The sequence below is a fragment of the Accipiter gentilis genome, chromosome 5, assembly GCF_929443795.1.
Source record: "Accipiter gentilis chromosome 5, bAccGen1.1, whole genome shotgun sequence".
Taxonomy (NCBI): Eukaryota; Metazoa; Chordata; class Aves; order Accipitriformes; family Accipitridae; genus Astur; species Astur gentilis.
The window spans coordinates 6,735,432-6,756,815 of record NC_064884.1 but is presented as its reverse complement, the minus strand read 5'-3'; the positions used below and the strand labels follow the sequence as shown (position 1 = coordinate 6,756,815).

General features: G+C 41.4%; 2 protein-coding genes across 9 annotated transcripts in view; one reads left to right on the top strand and one right to left on the bottom strand.

Annotated features, from left to right (window-relative positions):
• The window catches only part of NCAM1 (neural cell adhesion molecule 1), a 152,673-nt gene extending 146,034 nt beyond the window's left edge, over positions 1-6,639 (bottom strand). For 3 of the 8 annotated variants that reach the window (XM_049799551.1, XM_049799552.1, XM_049799549.1), the window contains exon 1: positions 6,293-6,632. In XM_049799551.1, the coding sequence (XP_049655508.1) occupies positions 6,293-6,344 (52 nt within the window). In that variant the 5' untranslated portion in view covers positions 6,345-6,632. Of the gene's footprint in view, positions 1-6,292 lie in introns of all 8 variants that reach the window. The other 5 variants (XM_049799553.1, XM_049799550.1, XM_049799546.1 and 2 more) reach the window with 4 other exon arrangements.
• Positions 1-21,384, top strand: part of ZW10 (zw10 kinetochore protein) — a 563,481-nt gene that overhangs the window by 364,935 nt on the left and 177,162 nt on the right. The window lies entirely within an intron of this gene.

Sequence of the window (21,384 nt, the reverse complement as noted above, 5' to 3'; positions counted from 1 at the left end):
ATTCAACTACCACCCTCACAATAAAAAAAAAAAAAAAAAAAAAAAAAGGGGGGGGGGGGGGGTGTTTTTCTGTTTTCTTGTGTTCGGACAGGATTTCCTGTATTCCGATTTGTGCCTGTTGTCTCTTGTTCTGTCACTGGGCATCAGTGAGGAAAGCCTCGTTTCTTTCTTCATTCCCTCACAACAGGTATTTATCCACATTGACTAAGATCCCCTCAAGTATTCTCTTTCCCAGGCTCAACAGTGTCAGCCTTTCTCAGCCTCTCCTCATACAAAAGATGCTCCAGTCCCTTCAGTGGACTCACTCCAGTAAGTCTGTGTCTTTTTTGTACTGGGGAGCCCAGAATTGGACACAGCACTCCAAATGTAGCTTCACCAGTGCCGAGTAGATGGATTTTAAGAAAATTAACCTGTCTTGCATACTTTTAAAATCAATAACAAATTGTGAAAAGTAGCTATCCTGATTATAAAGACCCAATTGTTTTAACAGTCTTTAAAAGTTCTCTATAAAAAAAAAAATTTATTCAAGGTATTATGAGACTGACAATTCTGAAACACTTAAAACAGTCACAAGTTTCTTTATATGCATTCTGTCCTGGCAAACAATAACCTGATAAGGTGATGGATGTTTGTGTCTCTCCATCCTAGGAAATTAACCATCTCAATGGCTTTCCAAATTATTGTCCACATCGTTCTACCAAGTTTGTACTAAATCAGGCAACTCCCAGTTTTCACAACACACCCTGCAGATCTCCATCTGTCTTGTCATAAGATCTAGGATGCAAATAGCTAAAGGATCAACTACAACACATATCACTTTACTGTCTCTAGCCTAAACTTAATTTTCTTGCATCAGATTTACAAATATAGGGCTTCATCCCCGCCATCACAAATTGCTACCAGAAATAGTTGTAGGATCAGTTTCTGCCATTCCCTGGTTTTGGGTCCATCTGTGACCTGCCTTTAAGCCAACTGATGCCAAGTTTGCTACTAACTTCTGTGGACAGTCAGAGCCTTACAGACCTTTAGTACCTTAGTTAACTAGACAGGGAAGAAACACAGAACCTGCACTGTAGAAAAAGTGAACAATTACAGACTTGATCTGAAAATCTCTCCCCCTTATTTTTAAATTTGAGGTCTAATTTTGCACATACTGTAGAAAGTTGAGATATATTAATCTTCATGTGCAAGCCTCTCATTTTCTTCAAACGTAACATCGCTCCCTTGTTTCTGCTGCAAATACACAGGTCTAAATTATTAGTAGATATCCATTCTAATTATTCACTTTTTAAGTGGGATGGCTTAAGAATTTGGATAACTCATCCAGCTATTAAGTACAGTACTATGAAGTATGAATACACCCCACAGCTGCTGCTTCTTCAGAGAAGGACTCTGGTACCTTAAAGCAATTTGCACTTGCTTCGCAGGATAAACCTTCCATTGTTAGCTACTCCCCCAAAATCAGCTTTTCCATCAGCAGCTGCCTAAAGATCTGAAGTTACCAGGAGTAAGGCTACTGGTGTTCTACATTTGTCCAAACAATAGTTTTGTAAAGTACCTGTAATACATCTATTGCTTGTGATAAAACAAAAGCAACCTCACATGCCAAAGCCCATAGCGAGGTCCAAAAAATGCTGTAACAGAAGCTGTCAGGTAGCCTGGTCATTTTCAAATACATCATCACCTACCCTGTACACCTCAACATGTTTTGGCACAAGCTTTTCTTTTATTTATCCTTGGAAGGTCTAGAAGCTGCAGGTATGTTTTACTCTATGGATATCAATTATCTGCCTTATCATCATCGACGGATACAATGGCAGCTACTGGACTTGAACTGTACGTGAAAAAATTATTTTAATCTTAAGTTTATCCTTGATTTTTATCCATTTCACTTTCTTAAGGCAACTATATTGTAAATTAAAAACCACAGAAAAATCTCATTCGGGTACTTCGTAGTTACTGCCTTAGACACTTATAAATGCAATGTATCAGAAGGGCCTGAAAGCCTGCCATTTGGCTCTCACAGTAACTTCAAAAGGCAATGTTCCTAATGAGCAGCTGCAGTGGGGAAGCTGCACTTCAGCACCATGAACTGAAAGGGCATAACGGCACCACCGCCAAACCCACCTCATTTACATCCCTTTGCATCAGCAAGGGCTTTAAACGATGGTAACGCGTTCTCCTAAACAAAAGGAGCCAGAGCCAGCGTAGATCTGACCTTCAAATTTGATTCTGTGATTTTTATGTCTCAAAAGTCTATTTGCCTGGTGGCTCTTCCCCCCCCCTCCTCCACGAGAGTGTTGTGGTGAAAACTAACACATCAAGTCCTATGAAAACATGCGCAAAGGACAGCATTTGGGAAAGTGGAGATGCCTGGGAGCTGTAGTTCTCTTCACAGACACACCCTCAGCCAAGTTACTCCCAGACATTCTCCCTGTTATAGAAAGCTATTGTAGGAAGACAAACACCACAATTTTGTTTCCCGATTGTCTTCAAACTTTTATATTTAGAATTGAGTTGGTTTACTTATTTTATCTTTGTGAAGGTCTTTGTGAAGGTATAGAATAGGGAAAACAACAAAGACACCATCTTGTCACTGCACCTGAAAAATACTGTAACGGCCCCTACTTGATTTTTTTCTGATAGTTCCCTGCATAAAAGCTATGATACACACTTGCAAAAATGACAGCTTCTCCCAGTCTGCTTACACAGGCATTTTGGGGACTTCATAATATCTGTCTTACTATTTGCAAATTGTGAGTTAGAGTACAACAGAATTGTTATTGACAGATCAAATCATACTGAAGTATACTGCCCTGCAAAACCAATGCTTCAAAAGCCACACAGGAAAACCAACAAAAAAAAACTAGAATTGTGCATTCTCTATATAAGCATTATCACCAGGTGTGTTAAATAATGAGTAAAAATGCAGGATGGCCTTTTAAATGAGAAAATAAAATGTGCTTTTGTCTCTTACTAAAGCTATTTTTCTGTTCCTTGCAGACTGACAGCAGCAGATGCAGTATCCCCTCCTCCTCTCCCATCAATTGGTTCTGCTTTCCTGCCAGCCAGTCTAGGCAAACCCATAGCATTACCTAAAAAAAGCACCAAACCCCAAACCAAACCAACCAACTCGCCCCCCCAAAAACCATGCCATTCTCTTATCAACAAGAAACCAATCACACCCTAAAGGTCTATCGCTAGAATAGGTTTCTGGAGATGAGCCAAGAAAAGTGAAGGTACTTTCAGTCCAGAGAGCAGCCACAAGCTTTAACACTTAAAAACTGGATATTCATTAAATTACATTAAATGTCCTTAAAAAAAACCACAACAAACAAACAAAACCAAAACCAACACACCACCAACCTACAAAAAAATCCGCCTCCAAAAAATCCAACAGTCAAGTCAGGACTTTTCAAGTTCATATGTCAAGAGGATAAAGTTTATACAAAATACTCTCCATTATTTAAGAACCTATAGTTCTCAGGATGTAAATGAAAGGAGATGAGCCATCTGCTGTGTCTATAAATAAACAGCTTCTAAATTATAAGGGAATGTTTTAATTTAATAGTAGATTAAATAAATCATCACTACCCCAGGCCACAAGAATACATACAAAACGTGAAATTGTTCTAAAAAATGTAAAGGCATGCTTTTGTTCTGAACCTACCACATAACTGTCGCTCAGACAACAGGCTCTTCAGGGATTCTTCACTAATAAGCATCTATCTCTTGCCTCCTTTTACATTTAAGCTACTGTAAAGCTGTACTTAGGTTTCTTTATTAGCGTGATGGTAGCTGGTCCCTCTCTTTCACTGACATCTCCTTCAACATCATAGCTTCCAAAGCCCAATGCAATTGCCTTTCTACCCCCATCACAGACTGTTGTGAGGTCAGCTGGGAAAAAAAAGGAGGTAGAAGCTTTAGCAGACCAAAGCATCCTTTAACGTGGAAAATATAACTGATATGCTGCATGCCCCTTTTACCATAAACAGTGCTGCTGCTTTGTTCTAGCTTTTTAATATTTTATTTTGGTTTTGTGTTCTCCATTTTCTGCTGATTTAACAGTCCAGTTCCAGCTGTGCAGCTCCCTAGGCACTCTATGCATTCATAATTATTATTATTGGATAAACATGTATTTGAGTGGGGCAACAGATGACATGCAGATAATTTTTCTTTGCTTACTCCCATCTATTTCCCCTGAAAAAAATGCTTTATTCTGCCCTCCCACAGCTGAGAAAGCCTGTGTGAATGTGTCAGAGAGGCGATAGCTACAGAATCACAGATAGTAGGTCTGGCATCTTATAATGGTTGAGATCAAGAATGTATGCAGAGATGGTGATTAGAGGGCGTGGCTGAGCCAGATGCAGAGCTGGCTATGGGGAAGAACTGTGCCGGAAATGGAAAGACAACTCCCCTTTATTTGTTACATATACCCTCTAATAAGTCCTAATATAATTTTTTTTAAAATTATAATAAAGAGAAGCTATATAGTAGTGCTTATGACACAGGAGAGCTGTGTACTGTTAAGAATGGGTGTTGTGCTGATGTTAAACAGGTGGCTTGATTTGGCAACAGACTTGAGCACACTGGTGGCAATGGTCCGCCATGATGGGAGCTGGAATTAAGCCACAACAAGACAGCAATTGTTACTATGTTAGTAGACAGAGCTACAGCAGGAGTAATTGCTTAAGGAGATAAGGAATCATCATTACAGGAATGAGGAAGTGAGGCGTTATGGTAGTTAAGGATAGCACCTAAAGCGAGGGGTGAAAAGAGACTGTGCAGTGAGGTCTGTGACAGGAATGAACAGTGCACTGGGGTACACTGCAAGGACACAGAAACGGGTACAGGAACTACCCAGAAATAGCAGGGATCTAGACAGAGAGCGAGCTTTATTGAGAGAACAGTAGCAGCGACTGGGAAGTAGTTACAAAATGATGAGCTGAGAAGGGGCTGCAACAAGTAAAGGCAATGACAGTTTTGAGGTAGACAGCAGCGACAATCAGGGTTGAGTGCCTTAGGCCACGATGCTTGCAAAGAAGGGTGGGGAAGTGGTTGATGAGCTGGATGTAGGACAGGACAGGGAGGAAACACACGGCCAAGAGAACGCCCTAGGGAACGCTTCCTAGTGCGTGCAGGTAAGGCCAGCACAGAGCAAGGGGCTTGGGGCGACGAGGCTCGCCGAAGGATGGCAACAGGAAGGCGGCACGTCGGGGCGGACCACGGTCTCGCTGGCGGAGGGGGAGGTGCCAGCACAGGTGTGGCCGTAACCGCGCCCAGCCAACCTGTCATCTCCCGGGGCCAGGGCCCGGGCCGAGGCAGGCAGCCGGCGCCCGGGGCCGTTACGGACGTTGGCGACCCGAGCGACTAACGGCCGCTCCCGCTCGCGGCCGCCCGCTCCCCATTGGCCGCGGCTGCGGTCGACCCCTCCCGTCTCCCCCCCCCCCTCCCGCGAGCAGGAGCGCTCGCGCCCGGCTGCCGCTCCCTTAACGGCAGCGGCGCGCGGCCCGCTGCCCCCCTCCCGCAGCGCCCCGTCTCTTCCCCCCTCCATCACTGCCAGCCGTCCTGCACCCCTCCGCCCCCCCCTATTTTTTTTTTAATTTTTTTTTCTTTTTACAGCTGCTCTAGCCCCCGCCTTTAATTGCAATCGCATCTCTTCCCTCCCCGCACTCGCTGCAATTTCTGCCCCGCACTTGCAACCACTTGCAAGAAGCGGGGCGGATGGGCGGGGGCGGACACCGCCAAGCAGCGCAGTAGCTGCCTCGGTATTGACAATGAAGTCGACGCGACAACGAAAAATCCACCGCCTCCCTCGCCCGGCGACACCATTAACACAGCGCACGTAGCATCCTCTCCGCTTCGCTTGCCTCCTCTTTTCCTCATCTCCATTGTCTGGGATTCACAGCACACCGAAACCCCAGCCCGGGGGAGGGGGAGCGATTCCTCCCCTCGCACCCGCGGACAGCGGCACCAGAGCGCAGAAGCAGCCGCTCGCTCACACCCTTCTCACCTACACCCCCCCCCCCCCCCCTCCCCTCCGCTTATCTCCTGTCAAATTCGCACAGCCCGAGCCATCTTTCCTCTCCGGCTCCCACGATAGCGAACAATGCGCACGAACCAGCCGCCCCACCACGCACACCAGGCGCGGCCGGGAGGGGGGACCCCACCGAGGGTTGTCTCCCCCCACCCCCCAAAGCCCGGCGGCGGGGGTCCGCCCGACCCCATTGTTCGCCCCACCAGGTCCCGGCACCACCCCGCCCCAGCCAGCGCCCCACGGCCCCGGGCGTACCTGCAGCTCCAAGCAAAACCAACGTCCAGGGCAGCACGGTGGCTAGCAGCATCGCAGCCGGCTGGGCGAGAGGCAACCGCTCGTGAAATAGCCTTTTCCTGCAGTACAGAAGAAACGCAGCTCGCTTCTTTTATATTTTTTTCTTTTTTTCTTCTTTTTTTTTTTACCCCCCCCCCCCCCGCCGCGTCTTCCTTCGCCGCTCCTCCCCGCTGCCGGCCGCCCTCCGGCTCCGTTAACCGCGCGTACTCCCCGCACCGCCTTCTGCCGGCTGCGCCCCGGCCGCGTCCCGGCGCCGCCGCGCTGACTGACAGACGGCCTCAGCACCGCGGCCCGGATCCCTGCGCCGCCCAGCTTTGCGCGGAGCTGGCACCGCCGTGTTCTTCCACCCGCGCCCGCCTCAAATAGTACAGTGCAAGCCCGCGCAGAAGAGGTCTGGGGGCGCCGAGGGGGGCTCCGGCCGCCTACGAAACGCGGCACGGATCCCGGGGCCGGCCCCGTCTCTAACTCGCGGAGGAACCTGCCGGGGCTCGGGCGCGCTCAGAGCCGGGGCAGGGCGGCGGCCCCTTCGGGGGTACTTTATTGCCAAAAATGAGATTAACGAATTAACCAGCCCGCGGGATTTGGGGAAGGGATTTCCTTGCCGGTTTGGCCGGCGCCTGCCTGAAGGAGTACCTGTGGAAAAGCAGGTGGGAAGCAAAGAGAGCAAGGGCAGGACCATTTTATCTATCCCCTGCCCTTCAGCTGGGCTTTTGTTCCATTTTTGCATGAGGGGGCCGGAGCCAGCTCAGAAACCACAGAGCATGCTTAGCAGGACTCCCAGAGCCAAGAGTTCTTACAGGCACCATTTTGCCATAGCCAAGACCTGGGGCAAATGCCAGGGGGGAACTGCAGGTGAAGAGACGCTCCGTGGGTACTCTGCTCCCAAGGAAGGAGGTTGCCCACCTTTTGAACCATTTCTGCCAGGCCTCCCTGCACATGGCTCCACACTGACCCTCCAGCCACCCCCAACTCACACGGACAGTACATCAAAGCTGTCCTAATGAGTTACACATTTGTATATACAGAATATCTTGTCATTCAACTTGTTGTCTACACCAACACCCACATCAGCAACTCTTCTTCATTCAAGGCCTGAGGGGTGGTGGGGACTCAGGCACAGTACCAAAGATGATGTGGGTTCAATGCTGGGTGTACAGAAAAAAATATAATGTTGCAGAGTCAGTTTTGAACCAGCTTTACATTACAATCAACAAAACCTGCCTTTTTCAGACTACCATGTCTTAACAGTGCTACTCTAGCACCTTCCCAAACTTCAGGAATTGCTAAGAGCCCTCATTACTTGAGCATAGTATTCACTTGCTTTGGGATCTGTGCTTCAAGGGGGAGAAAGGTCTTAGGGGAAAAAAAAAAATAAAATTAAACATTTATTTTATGCAGGTGTAGCCTACAGTCTGTGTTTTCATTTCATTTCATTAGTATTAGAGAAAAGCACTTCAACTGAAGTAGGCCTTTGTCATAACATGCAAAATAATTTGGCTTAGTTGGCTAATTGTTGTTGCTATTTTAAAATGAAATTTAAAATACCTAGAGTAGTTGTGAACACAGAAGGACTTCTAATGACAGAGACTTCATTAGCAGAAAACTGCCATTTAGACAGAAGATAGCTTGCTTAGATAAAGAAACAGTATCCTTTGAATATAATTTGACACCAGTATTTCAACAATATTTTAATATAGTCAATCCATTCCAGTATTTGGCTGTTAATGGTCTAAAGGATCGTTCCAGGCCAGATCATATTCTTTTATTTTATCCTTTTCTGTTTGAGAAATCCCTTCCCCCTTTCCATTTTATAAGAATCCTTCTCTAAAAGAAACAACAAAATTACTTATTGCACTGTGATTGAAAACATGCCTTCTCTGCTCCTTTGGTCTGCCTAGCCCATGGCCTCATATTGGATTGATTATCTGCAGAGAGCAACCTTGCTCAACCATGCCATGTGCTATTATTCGACTCTCTCTTGCTCTCCCAGTTCACACCGATCCCTACTGTCCTGCGGACTTGCATTCTTGGACTCTGTATCCTGCCCCCAACATAAGGTCACTTATCCAGTGAGATGCCAATATTAATTTAAAGTTTTTCAGGTCATACCGATGCTCAGCTCAGACCATTTTGGAAAAGAAAGCCTGCCTCTCGCTAAGAGTATTTTGGGGGGATAAAAACCTCAGAAGAAACTGTATCCTTTATCCTGAAAATAGTAAGTCAATTTCTAGATACATATTAGATACTTGTCCTCTTACCATAAAGACTACACTGAGTTTACACCAGTTATTACACAACTTTAGCAGATTAAATCAACTAGTGACTGTAGAAGAGAGAGGCAGGATCTCGATCATCCATCAAACCAGAACATCTTGCAAGACTCCCACCTTGTTTCTCCATCCTTTCAACTGCTGGTTGACAAATGTGGATAAACATAGTGGCAAGCCATCTGCTTCTCCTTGGGTCTCCCTTCCTCTCTGCCATCAACTTTCTCAGTGAGCTTGCCCTGTAAAACTAACACTAAAAGATAACAAAACGTGGTTTCATGAGATGTGGTCTTTCTTTTTTTTAATACCAGCTCCACTAGCTGGATTTCTGGCACTAGGGAATTTCTGAGTCTCTACCCTGAGCAGTTAAACAAACTCTTTTGCATTCAGCCAGATTAGTGCCCAATCATTTCCTAGAGAGAAAAGAGACTGAGTTGTCATACTGTTATTAGTACTGTCAGAAATAGTTTGTAGAATTAGTCCTAGTTCCCAGAGGCCTTACACAAGTGTCTATTTCTTTCCATTCACTACAAAGAACATCTAGATAGACAGTTACCTTGTAAAAATTACACTTACAGCATTCATAATAAGAGATCACGGGGGTGCACAGGTCATTACATATTGAATGAGGAAGCTATAACTACCCTATAAGATGCAACTATCCATTTTTAGAAACAGTGACTGAGATTTTTCTATGAGATCTCAGTCATCTTCTCTACAAAAACCAGCAAACCAGCAAAATCCTTGCAAAATATTAGTATTTGTATGTGTTGAACTATAGTCTTGTACAGAACATTAAATCAATTAAGGCAGCTCTTTTCCCCAGATGCTGACATTGCATAAAATTGGAACAGAAAGATATGGGAAGACAGACTGTTACATACAACAAATAGCATGATTTATTATGTACTGTGAGTGAGTAGTTGTTTGTGTTAGAGATATCTAGTATATCTTTATTCCTATTAAGCAATACCTTAGTCCATGGCATAGTAGTATTAATTCTCAGGGTAAGTAAAGGGAAGTACTTACATAGAAGTCAGCAGTCTAAAAAACATCCCAACCCCTCTCCAACTCTCTGTGGAGGGCACTATTTCACTTGTAGCAGACTTCCAGAAACTTGAGCTTCCCCCCCGCCTCCCCGCAAAGGATTTGACAGAGCAAACACATCAAATGTCTAGTCTGAATTTAAGGTTCTAAGCAATTTAAAAACAAAATCATGGATTTTATGATTAAAGTCCAACAGAGACCGGTCCCAAGCATATCAAACTTGGAAGAGCTCTTCTAAGTACATTACCTGAAACATTTCCCCCTTTTTTTGCTGTTAAGACATCTATGGGCCATGCCCATACATTTCACTTCCTTAATCTATAAAATAAAAAGGGCAAATCACACAAATCAGTAATTAAAACACAAGTTTCAGTTATTGACTTCATTGGGTACTTTGCATAAAAGTGAACGGGAAATTTGGACCAAGTTTTGTCCCAGGTTTAAAATCAGCAGCAATGGTATCTTATCAAATTAATGCTACCTCTACTATGCAAATATGAGAATAAGAGAACTAGAGTTTTAACTATACAGACATTTCACTCAGTAGGTGTGGCTTCAGTGTCATAGAAAGATTGCAGAATAACCCTCTCTATAGCGGGCATTCCCCCTTTCCTGACATAACTGTTCACTGGTTGGTATTTGAGGCAGGATTATTACAGGATGCACTGGAAATTCTCTATGACATTAAAGCATCATGTGGGGTCAAGAGAGGACTTCAGCTGTCAAACTAAAAAGAAATAACATAGCAGACAGTTATGCTTTGTAGTCAGTCTTTGAGAAGAAAAGTTTACAATCTAAAATTGCTACCGAGGTCAAATCCCAAGATTCAAACCTGATGCAACAGCACAGTAATAACTGTTGCTATAATGATAGATGTTGTATGTTTCTGATCATTGAAAAGCAACAGAAATAATTTTCATCAACATGCCCCTTATGTCCCATCATTAAGGAAAGGTAGTCTGCAAAGAATTACTTGGGATTTTCTGTGGGAACCATTAGACACAGATTTATAAACCACAAAGTAGACTTATTACTTATTTGTAGGATAAAGAAAATAGACATACGTTAGTGGCACACTGAGGGAATGCACTTCAATAGTCTCTCTGGTCAAAGTGTTATTCTATGCCATGTAGATATTTATTATGATGGATAACAACACTATGCAAAATCCTCCTCAAATCAATATTCTTCTTCACAGATACACAATACAAGCAGAGATAGTCCCTTAAATTATCCTTCTCTGTCACAGATTATTTTGTAGGGAAGTCTTAATAAAGAAAAAAAAAAGTATCTCCCCTTCCTCCTTTAAGCAAGATGGCTTACAAAACTATTAAGGCTCTTCTGGTGATGTCATACACCACAAGAATGACGATGAAGGCATCAGAATTTGAGGGGTAAAATTACAATCCAGAAATTCAGAATCTTGGAATTAAAACATGTATGTTTTCTCTCCATACCTGGAACAAACTCCAGCATTGATCTCAGCATTTGTCCTGCTCTGGGGTTTTGCTTGCCACATCTGTGCAAATAGGTAATTGTTCCGTGCACAAAGCTAAGAAAATATGCATGACTGCCGTTAACTTATTAATGAAATTATCCAGGGAAAGAAACTTCATGAAGATAGTCTGTCAGTCTGACTTGCAATGCAAATGTCATCAACAGTCTAATGGCATTCCTAGAAGTTACGTGGCAGTTACTTTCCATGTAGTTTTGGAAATAAAAGAAATCTTCCATCTTTGAAGTTAGAACTTGAAATTTAATGTTTATGCTTCCATGTATAAACCCGTGACACGTACAGTGTGCAGTAAACATCTCATTTTAATCTTTTTAATCTATCCAGTCAACTCTGTTGTTTCAATTCTGAAGAGAGAAAGACTCTCAGCTGATCAGAATCACAGAAAATAAAGGGGCTGTAAAGAATACATCAGTATGAATTGCCTGTTCTTTTACACTCTTCCCATGGTATCACTAGTATTTGTTTTATTTGAATCATCCTGATTAGCCAAGGCATTTAAGGCACGTCCATCACCCAGTACCTCTAAATAACAGCACACCCATCACTGATACCTAGCTATTTTAAAATAACAGCTGTTCTAGTTCTGCTTTTATTTTTACTAATGTTAATTAGAAGACTCACCATCACATTATGTGAAGTAATACACGTGTAAAACCAGTATATGCAAAATTAGAAGAGACTAAAACATTAGGGTGTCTCTGGCTTAAACATTTGGTAGCAAGCAATAAATGGTTATCTTAATTGGAAAAATCCATCTGTCAATCTGCTTTTATTTTAAAAGTATAAATACACCTGACAGGAATGTTCGAGCACATAAAAATGTTATGAGAAACCACATTCTATCAACATGGAGCTCCATTTCACATTTAGACCCAAGCTAAACAGAATTTTTCCACAGAAGTGGATCTAAAGCATAAATGACCAGTGGACTCTACTTAGCAACTTAATGAAGGCTCCCCCATCCACCAACAGTAAACAAGTTATCCAAGAGACAGCATAAAAGGTTCTTTTACAACTCTTTGCTCCTCTTCCTTACCACAAGAGTGGTATCTGCTCCTTTTGGAAGAGGGTAGAGGTAGCTCCTTTGAATTCAAGGCTCCAGAAGATGAATCTTGTCATTCTTTCTATTTCTGTGGAAGAAATTGTACAAGTAGGTGACATAGTAGAGAGAATAATGCAATGAGTGGAGGGGGTGCCAGTTATAAATAAAATTTAAACATCTGTCTTCATCAGAGGGAAAAAGTAAAAGCATAGAGAATAGAATTTGAAAATGTCGTAGTGTAAAGGAAATGTAACATTAAAGAAGCAATAATAGTCCTGCAAACAGTTTTCATATTGTTTCATAAATAGCACACAGTGCATATTTATGTATTTTGGAGAAGACCCATCTGCACTGTAGCCTGAGAAGTCTGCCCATAGCTGGGGATTTTTCCCCTTACAAGACTTAGTGCTAAGCAGCTTCATTCTCAAAATCCTCTCCACCTGGCCAGAAAGAGGGTCTTCAGCTTTCTACTAGGATTCTTTGTTCCTCTTCATTTCTATTACTTACATCCTACTCTTAAACAGTAATCAGGAGGCTTTGTCCTCTGCTATTCCACAAACCATTCAGTTATATCACCAGCTAAAGAACTGCAACAACCTCTGAAGTCAAGTTCTCTGAAACAACTCAAGCAGTACTGTGCTTTAAACTTTCCTCTGGCTGAAAGGCAACTAAACAGGATTATGCTGATTGCATAAAAAAACCACAGGTAGACAGTCACTCAGACAGAAGAAGGAAGAATTCTATTTAAAAATCAGCCCCGGCATAGTTTAAGGCAACATGCAGCATTTTCTCCTGTCTTTCAGTGTTACCTTCTGTTTCCTCAACATTTTTAGTTGCAACTAGATTTAAGGCATAGAAGAATAAGGCTAGTAATAGAATCGCAGTCTTTGATTTTGTGTTATCTCAGCCTTACATTTCTCTAAAAATATTGTAGAGAGGATGAAAATATGAGGAAAGTAGTGTTTCTATTTTTGCATAACGGTCTTAAGATGGTGCTGAAATGCAGTAAGAAAGAAAAGATCCTAAAAAATTCTTGCTGTTGAGACAGAATCATTGCTCTTGAACTGAATATACCCTGCTTTGTTACCAAAGACTGGATCTAGGCTCTGGGATATGTAATATCCTGGAACCAGATCAGGTTGTTTTGAGGATCCTTATTTGGGATGTTAAAGTTCACCTGTGAAATCTTTAGGCACCACATTAGTAATTTAATCTTTGCTATAACCAGTCTGGTAGCATACATAGGGGCCAAATTCACTTGTGAGAATCACCAAGTGATGCCAATGCAGCTGTTGCCCATTCAATCCAGATTATGATTTCCAAAGGTTTGTCTGATGAATCTTTCCTTGATTTTTGAAGTCAGTTTTTATCACTGCTGTTCTTGTACTGTAAATCTCCAATCCAAATTAACATAATATTAAATAATCTCCTGAACGCTAAATTACAGAATGTGGACAGGCACTTCATGCCTTTGCAGGGCACTGTCTGTTATATAAAGCATTTCACATTAATAGATGTGGCAGTTTGTACCTACACATATAGGTAAAAGGTCTTAGGCTAGCATAAATGCTAATCAAGCTGTCAAAATAGGATTAGGGCAATGTCTTGGATGCATGGTATTAGCTCTCTTCACAGAGGAAGTTTCATCTCTAACAAGGTAGTTGTTAGGTAACACATAAATGACTCTGTGCTTATAGTGATAACATGAGCAATACCAGATTATGTAAGATGATGCATTTCTTTTGCAGATGTCTACCATCTGCACAGCAGTACCAGCTTTTTTTTTTTTGGGGGGGGGGGGGGGTGTAATTGGGGGGGGTAGAAGGTCTGTGCTCATTATGGGAGGGAAAAAAAATAATGAGAAGACTTGCTAACAGTCAAGACCTCTTTGAAGACTTCAAGATCCTCATCAGGTAGGACAATCAGGGAAAAGCACTGCATTTGGCAGGCAGTTTGTCCCCTAGGGTATTTAACTTATTTTGATAAATCTCATTAAGATAAACATATCATTACACCTACACCATTACAACTCATACTCAGTCTTCACTGCATTCCATTAGCAGTATTAGCAAGATAGTATAATTCAACACCTTCCTTTATTATTTCATATTTCTAGTTTATTCTTGGTGAGGATTGCCAATATAAAATTTGGTTTCCCAAAGTCCTTATTTTAGTGGAGTGCTTAGGAGAACCAAACTCAGTAATTTTTAAAAGCACAGTAAAAAACAGTCCTTGCTCAGGATAGCACACAGCCTAAATAGATGAAACAAAGTAAGTCACCTTAGCCAAACATATTGAGAAATTAGATTTAGTGATGTGCCTTGTGCTTCCCTATAGGAAATCTGTGGCCAACAGGAAACTGAAAACAGATCTCCTGAGCCTCAGTTTAAACCATTAACCAAAAGGCCAATATTGAAAGCAGTAGGATGGAACTAAATGCAAGAACAACAAAAGATTATTTCCCCTCCTCCACTTTGCAGAAAGCTCTATTACAATAATGTGAGTAATTATGAGGCTGACAGCAGAGCAACTGGAGTCTCATAAGGGAATGTAGACTCACCGACTTTTCTACTACCCACTACCCTTTCCTGGTCTATGTGCTCACCACAGCAACTTTTGCAAGAGGGATTGGTTTCCGACAGTGTCTGCCGTGGTCTGATCTAGATCAAGGAGGGTTTGGGGGTTTAGGTATTTATTGGATCACCACTTGGCAAGCATGACTACTTGTTTTCAGCATTCTAGCAAGGACCATAAGCGATCTCTTTGATTTCCCTGACAGTACCAGTGAGACGATTTTTATAGAACAATTAGAACAGATGTGTGAAACTCCATATGAGAAAACAGGCTCCATGTGACATGATACTTATCTGTGAAAAGTAATTCCTGAGGGTAAGCAGCAGCACAGAACATACTAGCTGTCCTGATGGTACCAGATCAAAATGTATTAAAGGCTATTAAATGTCATATTTCATGTGACAGTTAAATCTAAACCATGATTTGTTTTTTCAAGTGTAATGTTACAAAGCCTTTGGAAGTATGGTATCTTGCTCTCTTTTGCCATTTTTAGTTTTGTTTCTCATTATTCCTGTTCCATGTTAGAAGGGATATAAATCCTTTTCTCAAAACCAAGCTATCGTGTAAAGATGTTTTCTGAATGAAAGTCATTGCCACTCTACAGGACATGCTCCCTTTCTATTTCCAATTTTTTTTAGCCTAAAACAGCCCCTTGGGCATCCTAACCTTCATTGGCACAAGCATTATATCAGAGGAACTGACTCATAATTACACTAGCAATCAATATCTACAATGCATTTCTTTCACAGTAACACTAAGAGTTAGATGTGTCCATATAATCAGGCCATTAAGTATAGCCATTTGTAATGTGCTTAGGTTTGATGTCAGCATTTACTTTATAAAAGGTAAAATGGTTATGAAAGTTGTTGCACTGGGCAAGGAAATCACACTGCCAATATTGCAAGTTTCTGTCTTAAGTTTCTGACCAAGCTTCATTTCTAAAATAATCCTACCACAAAACAGTCTTCTGATCCAGAAGACAGCCAAATGCCTATGTGCCTAGGGTCAGGTTGATATATGCTTAGCAGTATCTGACTTTAAATGTACATGTGCATGCTTAAAGTGTTAACAAATCAGCCATGTGGTAGCAAACACTAAAGGGCCACATTTACACAATCAAAATTCCAACTAAGCCAGCATTCTCCAGGGCATTTACCCACTTCACATAGTTCCTCTGAGATGCTCCTTAAAGTTAACTGGACACCCATGTAAAATGAAAGAAATTGTTGAAGTCTACCTGAATTTACTGTCTGGCTTTCAAAACATTGCAATTGCATCCCTGGTATTACACTACAGAGCATTGTGGATAATGTGACATGAATAATAGGTTCACACAATCTTTCCAAAGATGCATCTACCTGAGCCTGCAAATGTTTAGCCAAACTCTGCTTGCAGATTTCAGTGCAGTCATTCACTAACGGCTGAGTGACAGGCCCATAATAGGGGTAGACTTCTTGTAATAGCCAGTACTCCCCAAACTCTTCTGGTACAATCCAGCTATCAGTAAGCTGATTATTTTCTCTGTCTCTCTCTCCCCCGTGAGTTGGAGTAACTATCTGCATAATGAGAAAATCTGGAGAATGCCCACAAAACAGAAAGTCTGGAATGTCTTATCAGGAAGAAGAAAAAAACTGCCTCAATTCCATTCAGAGAAAACCCAAGGTGAATGCCAATTGTTTCACAACACTGCTTCCAGGGTCAGATCCTGGTGCCATTTTGGCCAATGAAAAAAATCCCAGTAACATTAGTGGCATGGTGTTTTCACCGTCATTCTTTCACGCTTGTGTATTGCTTCATATTTCTGCCGTAATATTTTTTATTCAGATAGGAACCTAAACTTTCCCAAAACTCCTCTTCGCGCTCCTGTGCATTGTCTAAGAAATTAAGGGAGAGCTTTGTTTTATTCTTCTGGACAGAGCAGGAGCTGACCCTTTCCCATTGCTAAGCAACACTCCCTGTCTGGTTCAAGCAGCAGCTCCTATTTTTGCTACAAAGTAAAGATCAAAATATTCAGCAGAGGGAACAGAATTGTTTATTTATAGTACCTTTAACATTGCATATGGAACATGCATGTTCCTTGAGAATACTTGTTGCACATTTAAACTGTAATTAACATCTTCCATTCTAGAGCTCTTCTTCCTCTCACTCTTCTTTAAGCTCTGTGTAATGTGTGTGAAGTTATTTACATCATTATCACAGCCTCAGGATAGAAATATAAAAAAATCTGAAAGGGTAGAGGCTGAAAAACATCTCTGAAGTCAGAAGGAGATTACCATTGCCTTTCACCTCTCATAGTTTATACTACACTGGTTTGCTTTGTGTCAACAGTTTGCCTGGCTGTCCAGCTTGACAAGCCTCAGGAGGCCTTAAATCCATCCAAGCCCTTTCCTATTTTGCCTACCATACAAATGCTCCTGTAACATGATGTGTTCTGTGCTTTGGCATAGCTACCTTTCTCAGCACAGCTTCAGCAGTGTACTGTGGCCAAGAAGCTGTCTGTGAAGCCTTGGCATTGTTTCTGTGCCTGCCTTGTTGGCTTGAAGGGAACGCTGCAGACTCCTAACCTAGTCTGTCTGTCTGTCCATCCCTATAGCCTCTCTACCCATCAGCACACATTATTAAGGGAACGTATCTGAAAAACATTGATGAGGAATTAATCTGCCTAGAGAGTGTCATTAAGAAATAGCTTACTAACCGAGGTCAAGGAGTATAACATTTTTGCCTTTGCTGTAGACAATGATCCTGATGACTTCAAAAACAAAATGGATTTTAAATCCTGCATGACTCACTAAAGTACTCACTTCTATTCTACAGCTGCACCGTTACTGACTCCTCCAAGGAAACTCTTCCCCGGGGCCTGCAAGAAAATACCTTGTAGAAGTGCTCTAAGGCACAGGGGACACTGGGATTCTGTGACTGCCAAAGATTTTCTACCAAGAATTTTGTAGAGTAGCAGCAGTAAATTTGACATTACCTTAATCCCACTGTAAGGTGCTGGGTGAAAGCTCAGGAGCCTGGTGGTCTTCTAAAACTATTCACAGCATTTGGCTTACCTCATGTTCTTGCTCTCCCCATATTATCAGCATTGCTCTTGCCCCGTCTTTACAGTCACTTGTTCATCAATTGCTATTCTTCCTATTTCTCCTGTGATGAGTACCAAATCAGTAGACATGGGGTGAAGCAGTCAAACCATTTTACTTAATTTCTCTGTATAGGGAATAACTACCAGCCAGTGTTAGGGAGAGAAAAACACTGAAAGCTGGCATTTAAATAGAAGAACATAATGTCCTTAATGGAGCACACTAAGGGTGGGATTCATTTCAGCTGGGTTAATCTCATTCTAAAGCAGATGTCAACAATAGGTCAAACAGAGACACTGGTCAGAGGAGCAGTGGGGAAGTAGTATAGGTGTAAATATCTTTATTGTAGGGTTTCAAATTTTGGATTACTTCAGCTTGAGCTTTCAGATACAGTTTGGCTTTTATCATTGTGCAGGTTAACCCAGAAGCTGTTATTTCAGAAAGCAGGCCATGCCTTTACTCTGGAAAATTATCCAGATATTTAACATCAATAGAAATACATTTTCACCTTCCTTATACAATTAATTTCTGCTCTTTATCAAGGATAGTGTTATTTGAAGAGGGTGAATACTGCCATTCATGGTCTGTGGCCTGGATTCAGCTCGCCAAGGTTTATGTTATTTACTGAGGCAGTAAAGTCAGGCACTTGTCTCTGCCTCACTCTAAATGGAGGGAGAGAGGTACTTCAGAAGAGAATTTATGCCCCCTAAAATCAAAATGATTTTTTTTCTCAGAAATTATATTTTTGTAATAAATGTTTTCTAAATTGCTTTCTATTATGTAATCAAAAAATATTTCAAAAATTGGAAATCCACATGAAACAGGAAATCCAGTTTAATCAGAGATCCATTTTCTGCCCACTGCCCCAGTTCAGGATTTAACAGCATGGACAAAGTTGCAAAATAATTCATCTTGGTCTAAGAGAGTCAAAGAACATTGCATGGTCTTATTTCTAGCACAACAATACAATCTTCCAAACTGCATTCTCCATATAAATCGCAGAACAAATTGAGCAAATAAAAGAAAAATACAATAGCAGAAGATTCTGTTTCACATTTCTGTGGTCTGTTTCCAGTTCACAGCTCTTCAGTCTGAAAACAAGACTAAGGCCATACCTACAGCCTAGCAAATAGGTCCTCTGCATGTGGTCAAACTCTTGCTATTTGTGTATTTCTGATACTTGTGGGATTTTGTTTACAGATGACTTTATATGCTATAGTGCTCATCACAAATGGCATTAACTTCAAAAACTAGACTCACAAGATGAAATTAAAGTTCATCATGCAATAGTTCTTAGTCCGTGTTTTTAACAAATCTGTTGAGGATGAACAGCACAAGATAAGCAGACTTTTCCTACAAGATAAGCTTTACTTTCTTGCCATGTGAGATTCTCTTGTAGCTAGTGAAATGTACGTTTATTAAAATTTCAATAAATAGTAACTCATAGAAGATAAGAATTTTCTACATTTGAGTTAGCATACCCTCCAAAAGTTATTTTTGGAGAGAAGTTGCTGAAGTTCCAAGTACTGAGTCCTTCTGTTTTTGAGGTACTGCTTTGTCCCCAGTGTCTTTTACACTCAGAGCATGAAACTACAACAGAATTCGTAAAGCAATAATATTGAAGGAATGATACAGAAGAACTATAGTGGGAAATTCAGAGGTGATGTCTAAGCCTCTGGGTTTGAGCAGCTAATCTTTTTTATTCTGCTTATGATTATTACTGTTATCTTGTGGTTCTTGTGGTTTAGTTATTTGGTCTTATGGTATACATACACTGCAGGAACCAAATTTTGACTGGTGTTGGACTATTTAATAAAATGGTTTACTGATAGAAGCCTTTAGATATTACAACACAAATATTATCTAATTAATGCAGAACACCCATCCATAACCTTAGATGGATAGATGATCTTTAAACTATTGATTTGCACTTTGAGATTATTTTGTCATTAAATATTTTGGTGATACACAGAATTAGGTTTGGTAAGCTGACATTTAGACACCTTTCTAGAACTGGAAAATAATCGAATTTATGATTAGCCAAATGACAAAATTGTTAGCTGAGAATATTTTCTTCTCTCTCTCTTTTTGGACTTCATGAGAAAAAAATCATTTTCAGCAATAATTTCTAGAGTTTGTCCCAGGACCTCCTCTTGGAATTTTAGTTTCAGTTTCATGTGAAATTTAGGCTAAAAGTACAACTCACCATATTTTTCTGTAATGCAGCGACAGGCATTTGCCCTAGGTTTTTTTTGCATAGCTTATGATCTCTTGTACATCTAGACTGAGTTTCACCTTCTTAACTGTCCCCACAAAACAAATAATATTGTATTTCTGGATGTCTTTGTAGACACTTGAGTAACATCTTAGTTTTAAATTGGTGCTAACATACAAATAAAGGCATCACTTTCCATGCTGCCCTCCCCCATCTCTAGCATTACAAAGAGCACTTGTCAGCTGTGTGGTCAGTGCTTGATGTAAATAATCACAGATGAGTGCTTCAACACATTTCTCCCTTGAATACTGATCTTTAAGCAAAGATGTCATTTGAAATCAAACATGTTTTTATAAACAAGGAAATAGAACAAACCTTAAAGGCGTCATGTTTGTCTTTGGTGTAGCTTGCGATGGTACTGGTAGCTAACAGCTCCTAACAGCATTACCACAGAAGAAATGTTCAAGCCACTGCCCACGCAGAGCAAATCGAGGCAGAGGATAATTACCTGGCTTGGGCCTTTGCCAAGAGAATTATATTGATGTGGTACTTGTCATGTATAACATTATGGTATCTTTAATGTTATTAATTTATTATAGTCACTTAGTGAGGTAAGAACACAGGGTGTCTACTTTGTCTATAGGCTGACACCTCTTAGCCCCATCAGTGTGACAGCAGGTCAACATATGGCAGCAAAATGTGCCATTCACATCACTACCAAAATATTTTGCACTGAGAAGGATTCCCTCATTCTGATATGAGCTTCATCTGACTTTTTAACCTACAAGAGCGGACACAGTCACAACTCAAAACACACTCCTGCCAGTTGTCAGGAGTGCATTCAGACTGTGGTGCTCATAGAAATTTTGTAAACTGATTAACATATTATTCCCACCAGTTTACTGAAGGAAGGAGATTGCTCTGTGGGCTGTCTGTCTGTCTCACTGCACATCTAGGATGTTGCCAGTAGTGTTCACTGCTTCAGTGGCTGACTAGTATAAATTCTTCACAGTAAACTTGTGACATTCAGATCAGTAAAAAACAGAGCCCTTGAAGTGGTCTAGCCATGGCATTTGCTTCCCGCATTATGTCTATTATATAAAGGAAAATAAAGTAGCATGCACTGTGAATAGCAATGGTAGCACTTGGTGCTGCTAGAACTGGCTGTTCCATTCTGCAGTGCAGCATTCCAAGCTTACAGCACAGGGATGTGCTTCACGGAGGAAAAAGCAGCTTGCTTTCTGCTCAGGAAGATACTACCTGAAGGTCACATGAACGTAAGGGAAACTCCAAGTCAGTCCTCTGCAATGAC